This window comes from Theobroma cacao, chromosome 5 (assembly GCF_000208745.1).
Source record: "Theobroma cacao cultivar B97-61/B2 chromosome 5, Criollo_cocoa_genome_V2, whole genome shotgun sequence".
Taxonomy (NCBI): Eukaryota; Viridiplantae; Streptophyta; class Magnoliopsida; order Malvales; family Malvaceae; genus Theobroma; species Theobroma cacao.
The window spans coordinates 4,161,341-4,173,761 of NC_030854.1; the positions used below are offsets into that span (position 1 = coordinate 4,161,341).

Consider the following 12,421-nt stretch of genomic DNA (forward strand, 5'->3'; position numbering starts at 1 on the left):
ATTAATTACGTAACATGTCTATATCAACTCATTTATCACATAACATTATTTACGTACATAATTAAAAAATTAATTAACGTGAAAATTAATGTTAGACTATCGTTAAAAGTTAACTACTGTGTAATCAAACTATCAATTTTTATTAAAACGTTAGTTATTTTAAAACAGAAATGGTGAAATAAGTAATTCACTTTTTTATTTAAAAAAAAAAGGTAAAAAGTCATATAAGTGGGAATTGAAATCCTGAGTTCCTTGTCAACTGCACAAGATGCAATCATGTAGTTTCCAATAGCTAGCAAAATAAGTTGATGCATCAGCCACCAAGCTACCCAAAACCCAAAACAGCATAAAAAATTGGCAATGAGACTAATTACCACTTACCAGTTAACCATAAAACATATACATGGAAGAGACTTTTCTATTTTCTTGGAAAATGGTAAGTAAACCAAACTTTTATTAGAGCAGCAATAATAATTACAGCTTCAAACTCTTTAAGAAAGTAGTGAGTTCCAACAACTGATTGAAACGACGGAGTTTTACATTGAACTGACTTTGAATATTTGTTTTGATGAGTGGAGAAATGAGAATTCTGTTCCTCTCTTTGCATGTGAATTGTGATGTCGGGGGGCAATGATGACATGCACAAATTTAGGGTGCTGATGCTTCGTAGCAATGCTTTCAATTCAAATTTGGCATTCACTAAAGTCTTAACAAAGACTACCGGTTTCCCACCGTTCCAAAATAATTAAATGGGAGAGGGGTGCATACACGAGAAGATTGAAATTATTATTATTAGCACAAAGACCAAAATAACCTTTTTGTATGAAAATACAAAAGAACAGACAAAAGGCCATTAATTGCCTTTCAATATCTTGCGCATGAATATTAACTTTATTGTTGTTGAGTTATGAGGCTCGACATCTAAGTACTGCATGTTTCTAGTTTTTGTTTTTTTACTGTTAAACTAAAATTTACATAAAAATCTTTGTATCTTGGTTGTATCATAGTAGTAATATAAAAGATGAATATTTTTTTATTCTCTAACCATTTTAGAATTTATATGAACCCTATAAATCGAAACATGTAGAATCACTAGAAAGAATGGCTTTAGTACAATTTTTTTGCATATAATTAAAGGTTAAACATGGATAATAAACTTACTTAATTTACCTGATTTATATATATATAATGAGGATATGACATGATTCATTAGTTACACTTAATTAATAACAATTTATGAATTAATTGATGATACTTAACAATAAACTAGAAAATTTTCTAAATAGTCACTATATATTAATTCTCATGCTTATATATTTGTGAAAATTAGACATAAGTAATCCTAAAATTACTAAGTTAATATTTAATGATATTATGGTATATTTACTGCATGTGAGATATTGAATAGCTTATTAATCACAGATTTTGTGAAACAAAAAATCAAAATCTGGATACTTTAATTAAGTAGTATGATAAGGACATATATTTAAAATATATATGAAAAATTGTGAATTGCACAAGTCATTGTCAAAATTAAAATAATAATAACTAATAAGATATTATACTTTAAAAGTTTTTAAACTATTCAAATAAATTTTTATTCTTTATTGCATTTAATCAAATTCATGTATTATTATTTTAGATTACATAAGCCTTTATAACCACATAAATCATTAATTAAAACACCACTTATTATTTTTATGACCACATGACATTAACATTACAATAGATGATGTGTGAAAAATAACACGTGATTATATTATCATATCATATCACATATTATGATATATTAGTATGCACATTAATATCATGTGATATAAAATAACAAATGATATTTTAATTAACAATAATTAGTCAATTATTAATTATAAAGACTTATTTATTTCAAATAAGAATATAAAAATTTAATTAAATTTAATAAAAGAATAATAATTTATTTAAAATTTTTTGAATATTTTAGAGATTTTTTAGGAATTACGTCGAATAATAATAATTGCAAGTTACCATGCATACGGGGTATTCTTGAATGAGAAGAAATTTCCTTACTGGAAGAGAGACATAAGATCTGAAAACAGAGCATGCAGCGCGTGGCTTAAAGGCGCGTGAACCGCGAATTAAATAGAGAATCGGTGATTGGAGAAGGGCGGAATTGGAAAATAAAAATTTGCATGACGAACTCGGATAAAGAGGGTAAAACTGCAGGACGCTTGGCATGAAGTTTCAACCCTTTATTTCCATCTGTTTCTTACTTATCAAACAATCCCAAAAGTGTTTTTAATAGAATAAAAAAACAAAAGGCTCTTTAAGTAGAGAGAAAGAAAGATATTGAGAAAGAGAGAGAGAGATGATGATGAGGATTTTGGAAGCAAACAGGTTTTAGATAGAGTCTGTTAATAGGAAATTTCCCTGGAAAAACACATAGAGAGATGGGTGATGGGAACAAAAATTGCTTTGCATGTTGTTTCTCAACAACAACAACAACATCATCATCATCATCAATCAAGCTTCTGTTCTTTATAGTTCCGTTGATTCTAGTATCATTCTTTGTTTTTATTTTGGTTCCTAAAAATTCAACTTGGGTTTTGATTTCTAGCCTTCCTCCTTCTTCTTCTTCTGCTGCTGCTGCTGCTTCAAACGGTAGCGAGAAGGATGGTGCAGTTGCACATGCAGAAGGAAGTGAAAAAGTATTAGATTTGCGTTCGAGGGTGGGGACGGTGGATGTTCATGGCAGCTTGGAAGAAGCGGCACTGTCAGATGAGGCTGCGCTTAATCGTCCAGCTTCACCACCACTTGCTGTTGAAGCAGTGACCCAAATTCAAGAATTAGTGAGTGATTTCTGTTTCATGCAATTTTCTTTTGTGGTATTTGTCCTTTTTTTCTTCTTCTTCTATTCTTAGGAAGATTAGATTTTGAATAAGGATATAATGCTAGTCACTTTCAACCATCTATTCTTGCCGGCCTTCTCCCTTTTTTTTTATTTTTTTGCAAAACTAGTAACAAAGAACTTGAGTATAACAGTTTAGATCGATTACAAATTACAGTAAGTCATCTAAAATTTACAATTTCAATCCTTAACTAGATGCCTCAGTTCTTGAAGTCTTGTGGCATTCTAAGGTGGCTGGTCAAAGCTAGCTTTCTCTCTCAATTTTATTTTTCTTTTGAAACATGCTTGGCAGAGTCCCTTATTATTGTTCGCTATACTTTGTTTAGTATTATTGATTTGGTTTATCTAGCAAATAAAAAACAGATATGATTTTATTAATGTTTGGCCCTATGTGACTCACACGTTGAATGAATTGAACAGAATGAAACAAAGGAAGAGAGCTTAAATATCTCCATTCCCGACTCAGATAGATTAAATACATCCATGACCGGGATTCAGAACACGACAACACCCCGGAATGAATCCATTGCTCTTCCCTTGAATCAAAGTAGACAAGTGCGGACCAAATTGGATAAGCTTGAAGCAGGTCTACAAAGAGCTCGAGCCGCCATAAAAGAAGCTAAAAATGGCAGTCTGTTGCAGGACCCCGATTATGTCCCTATAGGACCTATGTATTGGGATGCCAAGGCCTTTCACAGGTACCGATCTGCTAATTAGACTCAATGGGAACGCATCATATATTTTCTTTTCTGTACCATTTTTTATTCTTATTCCAACTTGGAAATTATTTCACTAACTTTAGAAAAGAATGAAAAAGACCTTGATGTGATCAGTTTTTGCTCGGCCGTGTCAAAAGGGAATCGAGAAAAGTATAGAAATTAATAACAAAAATCAACATCAATTAGAAATTATTAAAGGGCAATCAGAAAAATGAATGGAGCCAAATTAGTTGAACTGAAATTTTATCATGAAAACGTTAACATATCTCTTTCTGTTATACTTTTCTTCTTCTTCTTTGTCTGATTAGTTATGTGTCACTGAATTAAATGTTGCAATAAGAATGATTTACTTGAGTATTGGGTCTCCATACGCAAAGACTAGGAGCCACAAGGACGCGCAGGAACCCCCAATCAAATCAAAATTACTAACAGTGTTTAGAGGCTGCGCGGGCCTAGTGCATGGACACGTCAGTTTCAGGTCCCCATGGAAGGTACAAAGTCGAGGGCAAAAGGGGGCCAGGCAGCCCCATTCTAGTCTGAGGCAGAAAAAACATGTGAAATGGCCACTGGGGCAAGGGTAGTTGGGCCTGCTATATGGAAAATTGAGGGTGTATCCAAAATTTAGTAGGCCCAAGGCTGACAGTAGTGCGCAATATGATATGAACATGCTTCAAAATCAATTACCATATGGTGTAATTTGGACCTAGGTTCTTTGATGAGCACTTGCTGTTTTAATTCCCTTGATTTTTTTTTTACTTCTTTTTAATTGTAGGAGCTACCTAGAGATGGAAAAACAATTCAAGATCTTTGTTTACAAAGAAGGGGAGCCTCCAGTGTTTCATGATGGTCCTTGCAAGAGCATATACTCCATGGAGGGAAATTTCATCCATAAGATGGATGTTGATAGCAACTTCCAAACCAAAGATCCCGAGAAAGCTCATGTTTTTTACCTCCCATTTAGTGTAGCAAAGATGGTCCGATTTGTTTATCTGCGTGACTCTCGTGATTTTAGTCCCATAAGAAGGACAGTCGTAGACTATGTTAATCTTATAGCAGAGAAATATCCATATTGGAATCGAAGCCTTGGAGCTGACCATTTCATGCTTGCCTGCCATGATTGGGTAAGTCTTCATTACTTTTATCTTCAGAATCTTAATTGATTTAGATTTGAGCTTGAGACTTTGACTTTAATACAAGAAATCTCCAAGAACTTATATAGCTTCAATTCAAAACAGGGGCCAGAAGCTAGCTTTTCCCTTCCTTACCTACAAAAGAACTCCATTCGTGCCCTATGCAATGCAAACACTTCTGAAAAATTCAACCCTGTCAAGGATGTCTCCATTCCAGAAATCAATCTCCTAACTGGAAAATTAACTGGTTTGATTGGTGGACCATCTGCATCTCGGCGTCCAATCTTAGCCTTCTTCGCAGGAGGGGTTCATGGCCCTATAAGACCTATACTCCTTGAGCATTGGGAGGGCAAGGATGAAGATATTAGGGTACATAAATACCTTCCAAAAGGTGTCAATTACTATGAAATGATGAAAAATAGTAAATACTGCATTTGCCCGAGTGGTTATGAAGTTGCAAGCCCAAGGATAGTTGAGGCACTGTACAATGGATGCGTTCCAGTGCTCATATCAAAAAGTTATGTGCCTCCATTTAGTGATGTTTTAAGATGGAAGTCATTTTCTGTGGTGGTTTCAGTGGATGATATTCCCAAACTGAAGGAAATATTAACAAAGATATCGTCAAGGCAGTATATAAGAATGCAGAGGAGAGTGTTACAGGTAAGAAGGCATTTTGCGTTCAATTCTCCTCCTAAGCGTTTTGATGTCTTTCATATGATCCTGCATTCCGTTTGGCTAAGAAGACTGAACGTTAGGATTAGTGATGATCATGGAGTCATGCCCAATTGATGAATAATATATGGACAATTCAGGAAGATTTTTTTAGTTCAAGTAATAATTAATCATGTCTAGCACATTCAAAATTGGTTGTAGAGTCGTAAATGTGTCTTTATTTGCTCTATTTCCTTTTCCAACCTTGAAGGTGTTGATATTAGTAGGCATTTGGGTGAAATTTGTGCACGTCATGTAAAGTTTCATGGGTAGTTTTGCTGGATGAAATTCAGTCTCTGTAATCTGTAGCATTTTCGTAGTGATGGGCAAAGTGAACTTTTATCCCTCATCATTTGAGACCATTATTTTTCTCAAACAATTTTCTCTGAAAATGCATCCGGGAGACTTGTCCCTTGCAGTAAGGAAATATAGTAGCATCGTATCTGATACGGTGAAAATTAAAGATGGTAACGGAGTTTCATTCTTTCCACCCAAAGAAGAAAATGAAAAATGCAGGGGATGCCTTCACAATGTAATCGACCAAAGTTATACCGATTTACATGCTTGGGAAATGGTCTCCTCAGTGCCATTCAAAGCAGTGAAATACCTTCGTGGTGCACTATATTATCCCTCCTTTTCAAAGCAGTAAAAAAAACTGATCCCGAAAGCCAAAGATTTGCTACCAGGAACTAAAATAATAAGGCAAAAAAAACACGAGGTCAAGTGGCTTGCATGGAGTTGCAACCATTTGTTTTTGGCTGTTTGTTCCTAAAATCACCACCCGTCTTTGAACTTGTGTAAATAGAAAGAGAACGGATAGAAAGGTAATGGCAGCTAAGCAATCTCTGTTTCGCATGAGATTTTGAGTTAAATCTTGAGCAGGAGAGATGGCGGGAGGGCTTAAAAATTGGTTTGCCACTACTTGTCATCATCGTCATTGAAACTAATACCGTTTGTGGTGCCATTGATTCTGGTGAAAGGTTTTGCTTCTCTTTTAGTTGTAGAAGGCTCCAGCTGGGTTTTTATTTATAGTCACTCCTTTTCAACAACTACTTTAGATGCAGTAAAGCAAACAGCTTTACAGGCGAAAGGGAAGGATGGTCCAGCTGATTTACGTTCGGAGTTATTGACGGTGAATGGTAAAAGCAGACAAGAAGCTTTGTCAAATGATCAGACTGCCATTAATAACTCTATTCCTCCACCAGTTGGTGCTGAAATAGAATGGAACAAATCAACATGCAGAGAAAACTCCAACCCCACCGCATCCATCAAAGAAAATGAATCAATTTTTTATCTTCCTTTGAAGCCAAAATGACCTAGAGTGGGCACTAATTTCGATAAGCTGGAAGCCGGTCTCCGGAGAGCTCGAGCTGCCATCAAAGGAGCTACGAATGGGAGTCGATTACAGGGTCCTGATTGCAGCCCCGATGGCCCCATATATAGGAACGCCAAAGTCTTTCACACGTACCCCCATCAACCTTAGTAACTTGGCATATTTCATCTTGGAATCACCTAATGTGCATGATAATAATTCAAAAATTAAAACTAAAATCTGGATTAAGTCAACTTCTACAAATTTTAGTTCTAGTACCAGTGAAACATGGAAATCCAAGTTGTTGCTGTTAGAATAGTAGGTCTGGCAATTTCCTAACAATTGGTGAAGCATTTTGATCAGAGTAAGTACTCTAGCTCAACTACTGGGTTAATGGTTATCATCATCCAGAGAAGTATAATACTTTCATGTCCAAACATTCTCTCCTCTTATTCAGCTGTAACCAAAACAAGAGCCACTCGTTCAGCATCAAAAGAACCCCAACTCAATCTGAAAAACGAATCCAAGGATTTGTACGTTTGTCACATTTGCCATTTGTTTGAAATGGGCAGAGTTATTATCTCCATCGACGCACATGAATTTTGCTTTGCTAAATTCGTTACTATGCCCCCATTCCCCAAGTCGCTTTATTGGGCCCCAGCTTCACCCAATGATGCAAGTAGGAGGCACTAGAAGCCGCACAAGGGACAAGGAAGTCCAACCGCGATCTGAATCCAACAAAATGTCAAAAACAGAGCAGGTCCACCGGGGGATGGCTAAACACTGAACAGGGTTAATTATAACAAAAGCAAGGTTCTCATGCACAAAACGTGCCGGAAAGACAACAAGCCAGTGCTTTTCTTCTTTGCGATTGGTCACCGACAGTATTTCGGACCTGTTTTCCAACGACAAATGTAGGCCTTGGTCTGCGGCCCAAAGTTATGCAATCAAGACAGTCCCTGGCATGAGCACTAGTGTCTACTGGATCTGATTTTTAGGTTTGGTAATATTCGGTCTAGAAAATAGTATTATATTAATAAAGATATTATTTTTATTTAATTTAAAAATATATTAGAAAATATTTTTTAATATTTTAATAATTATTAATAACTTATGTCCGACCACGTTGAGTTCAGCTCCGACTTTGAGTTTGAAAGGTGTAAACTGCTCTCATCTATAATTCATGAGTTAAGTGATTTATATATCTAAAAAAATGAGATAAATATGAATTTATGGGAATACAATATACTATGTGTCAATGTGTAATTTTATTATTATATTTCAATTTACTTTTAAAGTATGATTATTTTGATATTTTATACAACATGATTTTTGATTTTTAGTTGATATCACATATGATAATCTTTAATCTCAATAATTTATAATTACAATTCAAAATCAAACCAAACATGGTGATTTTAAATGACCACTGATAATATTACTGTAGTAATAAAATTACCTTTTATTTAAATCGTCATGGTGATTTTAAAATGCTACTTCAGTTTGAGTAGCATACTTCTATTTTGATTCATATTTGATATAAATTAATTGAAAAAGAATATTTCATATAGCATTCAATAAAATATTTGACTTTATAATTTTCCCGAACTGAATATCTTTTCTCATTAACTTTGATAACATTTTGAATTAAATAGAAGCATAAATTTTAGTGTAGCGATAATATTGTATCATATAGATTATTAATATATTGAGTTTAAGTATCTCATATTAAATGTGAATATAATTGTTAAAATTTATGTAAAAGTTTAAGTCAATCATTACTGATAACTTGAGTTTAAGTTTTTGAGAACTTAAAGCGACTTGGGGAATGGGGTCTTACTTTTCAAGCTTAAAAGTTGTTGGATCAGCTATGTTTGAATTAGGGTCATTATAATTGATATCAAAGCATATGCTGGTTTGTAGAAGCTTTCACATTATGCTAATGACATCTTAACCAAGGTAGAGCTAACCAATTTTTATTGAGGAGATCACAAATAAAAAGAAATAAAAGTTAAAAAATTTAAAATTAATGTGGTGAACTTAATCATTAACAATCAAATGATTTATAATAGACACATCTAAGTATTAGGCTCATTGATTAGCGTATGATCTCCTTCTCAAAAAAAGTAAAGTTCGAATCCCGTTCTCCAAATACTTTTTATAGGAAAGTTGTGCTCGAATATTTTTGAATTCAAATTAACCAATTATTGACTCTGTACTATAAAAGTTAATAATGTCTTTTTCAATTTAAAAAACTAAATTATTTACAAGAAACTCATCATTCATTTTATTCTGAATTTTTATCTTTCTAAATATAAATAACTAAAAAATTAATGCAATCAATCTCTAATATTCTTATTTTATTTATATTTAAACTTAAATACTAAATATAAAACTATAATTCATAACATATAAATAGTTAAATACGATATACAAGATTAATAATTTATTCTTATATAATCAGGATTGTTTGAAGACTAAATACTCAAAATAATGAAACATAAAACGTGTAAAAAAGATATAGTCAAAATAATTTCTTCTTATATAATCATGGTTAATAAAAAAATGATATATTAGTGAAATTTTAAGTAACAACTAATAATGCAATGCTAAAATTTATATTTAAAAATTACATAAAAATTTTTAATTTTTAAAACTAAAATGATTAAAAATAAAATCCATATAACAGAAAAAAGAAACATGACAAGTAGAAAATAGAACTCACGTAATCAAAAAGAAAAAAAGAAAAACATGGTTGATTGTTCGTAGAAACTTAAAGAAGAATATAAGTAAATAGAATAGAATTGAAAAAAAAATAAAAAAATAAATAAAAATAATAATAAAATAAAAACTTTAAGAACCATTAAAAATATATATAATATATAGAAATTCTTAAAAATTTTGAGAGGGCACGTTCAACTGCTGATCCTGACCTTATGTTGAAAAAGAGATCTAACCTTGTGAAATGGGTATTTATTGTGATTGTGATGTGTCGTTTGGACATAAAATATTTAAGTAAGTAGAATTGTGATAACCCATCTCACATTAAATGTAAATATGATTGTTAAGACTATATATATAAAGGTACTCTAAGTCATTACTACTAATATCTTGAATTTAATTTTTTGAAGATTACGTGATTTGGATTTAAAAACTTACTACACCGTGTTGTTTAGATTCGAGTGATTACGGTAAAATTGAGATTTTTCAAAGAAAGGGCTAATTAAAGGTTTTTTTTTTGAGTAAAATACTCTCATCCCTTAAGTTTTAATCGAAATTCCAAATAGGTTTATTAGTTTTCGAAATGGATACTCTATCTAAAAAAAAATCTTTTGTTGGACACATAGATCAAGTTGTTAGTTAACTGTTAGTGTTTTTGCTAGTTTGATGACATGATAATATTGAAATAATAATTTTATCTTTTATTAATTTTAAAAATTACAATTATATAATTTTTAAGATAAAATACCTTGATCCCTCTAAGTTTTGATCGAAATTACATAGATGTCCATTAGTTTTTGAAATAGACACTCCACCCAAAAAAATATTTTCACTAGACACATAGGTGCTGTCGTTAGTCTACTATTAATATTTCCATCAATTTGTAGATGTGGCAAAGATAGAAAGATAATTTTACCCTTTATTAATTTTTATAATTACAATTATATAATTTTATTATTTTTCTATTGATTAAAAAAAAAAGCTCTCCATTGGGGAGCATCGATCGGGCTCCTTAAGGGAGCACCGGTGCACCCTTACCCTCATTTGGGGAGCTCTTTATTTTTTTTAAAAAAATATAATAATAATTTTTAAATTAATAAAAAAAATATTTTAATCTTTTTATTATTTCCGTTAATGGTGTTTGTAGTTTTGGAGCAGAGTGTCTATTTCGAAACTAATGGACCTTCGTATACTTTTGATCAAAACTTAGGGAGTTAGGGTATTTTACCTTAATTTTTATTAATTCTTTTAGAGTTTAGGGTTTCGAGTCCATTTTGTCCCATATCGTGACGTAATGAATAGTAGTTTTGCCTACCAAATCCATCATGCGTAATGATAGAATGGGTCAATAAAAACCTTGGGGTTACAACATCGGCAATTAATGCAAGGAATTATGGAAATTAATTTATATCAACGGTTATTTGAATTTCGTAGGGAGGATCGTCTTGAACTATGTAAACGTACTTATTACTGCGAAACACCCATATTGGAATCCAAGCCTAGGCGCTGACAATTTCATGCTTGCTTGCCATGATTGGGTAAGCTTTCCCCTACTTCACATCTGATGAGAAAAAAAAAAATCTTTTGAGCTAAAAAGGCTATAAGAAATAGATTCGTGTGTTATGATCCTTAACTAATATTGTAACATTGATTTCTAAATCCTTTCAGTTTTGTTTCTGGGACCTGCGACTAGTTTTTACGTTCTTGATCTAGTGAAATACTCCATTCATGCTCTATGCAATGCAAACACCTCCGAAGGGTTCAATCCCAAGAAAGACATATCCATTCCAAGAATCAATCTTCGAGTAAGTAAGCTAGAGGGCTTGATTGGCGGGCCATCTCCATAACAGGAGCGTCCAAATCCAATCATGGGTTCTTTGCAGAAGGGAATCATAGTCTTGTCGGCTATCAAACCAATACTCTTTGAGCCCTAAAAGAAAAAAGATCCAACTATCAAAGTTCACCATTATCTTCCAACCAAAGTATCTCACTATGATTTAATCCTTTGCACGGTTATGAAGTTGCAAGCTCGAGAGTTGTTTAGGCCATGTACAATGGCTGCGTCCCGGTGTTGATTTCAAAAGGTTACATGCCGCAATTCAATGATGTTTTGAATTGAAAGGTGTTCTCTATGACAATTTCCCTGGAAGACATTCCAAATCTGAAGAAACTCTTGATGAGTATACCAGCAAGGCAATATATAAGAATGCAAAAGAGAATAGTTCAATTTATAAGGCATTTTCAATTGAATTCTCCAGCGAAGAGGTTCGATGTTTTCCATATGATCCTTCATTCAATTTGGCTAAGAAGATTAAACTGTAGAGTACTCAGTAATGATGTTGGAGAGATTTTCGATTGATGAATCAATTGGACCATTTCGTCTTTGTGAAGAGGTATTTGCTTAGTCAACTATTAGGGAATGGGTTACATAAGTCAGGAACACTCTCTTGCCATTCGATGAAGCAGTTAAGCACGATTGCACTAGATCATTGGAGTTTGTGTTAAACATTACCTTTATGATGGTGATTCAAATAAGTGTTTGAAGAATGAAGAAACAAAAATAAAGTGAATAAAGGTGAGTATATTGGCTTGTGAAAAGAAATGGAGAAGAAGGATCAAAACTCACTGTTTAAATAGAGGCATAAGCTCAATACGCAACGTTTTTATTTTTCTTTTAAATTTCAATTAGGAAGTAATCATTGGTTAGTTAGTTAATGTTTAACTTTACTCTTTCTTCACTAATTGTATACCTGTACATATAAATACTACCTTGTAATTCCCTGATTGTTGAATGAGAGAATACCAAGACACATTCTCATCCATGTGCGTCGTCTCTTCCCTATCCTCCATTTCTGATGCTTTTGACATGGTATCAGAGCAGATAGAAAAAGTTTGAGTAAAGGTGCTAGATTTGGAATAGCTACTGGTGCCATGGTATTTAGCT

At 32.9% G+C, this 12,421-nt stretch overlaps 1 protein-coding gene and 1 pseudogene across 1 annotated transcript; both read left to right on the forward strand.

The window, feature by feature from the left end:
- LOC18598119 (probable glycosyltransferase At5g03795) lies at positions 2,427–5,796 on the forward strand. Its single transcript, XM_007027500.2, has 4 exons — positions 2,427–2,825; positions 3,305–3,582; positions 4,376–4,724; positions 4,839–5,796. Exons 1-4 carry the CDS (start codon positions 2,427–2,429, stop codon positions 5,520–5,522), a joined length of 1,710 nt encoding a protein of 569 aa, XP_007027562.2. The 3' UTR covers positions 5,523–5,796.
- On the forward strand, positions 10,818–11,836 carry LOC108661909 (annotated as a pseudogene).

Bases quoted from the DNA above. Each gene is read 5' to 3' on its own strand.
- LOC18598119 (XM_007027500.2), top strand. From the start codon at position 2,427: ATGGGTGATGGGAACAAAAATTGCTTTGCATGTTGTTTCTCAACAACA. The intron at 2,826-3,304 runs GTGAGTGATTTC...TGAATTGAACAG, and splicing joins TGACCCAAATTCAAGAATTA to AATGAAACAAAGGAAGAGAG. The intron at 4,725-4,838 runs GTAAGTCTTCAT...AATTCAAAACAG, and splicing joins TGCTTGCCTGCCATGATTGG to GGGCCAGAAGCTAGCTTTTC.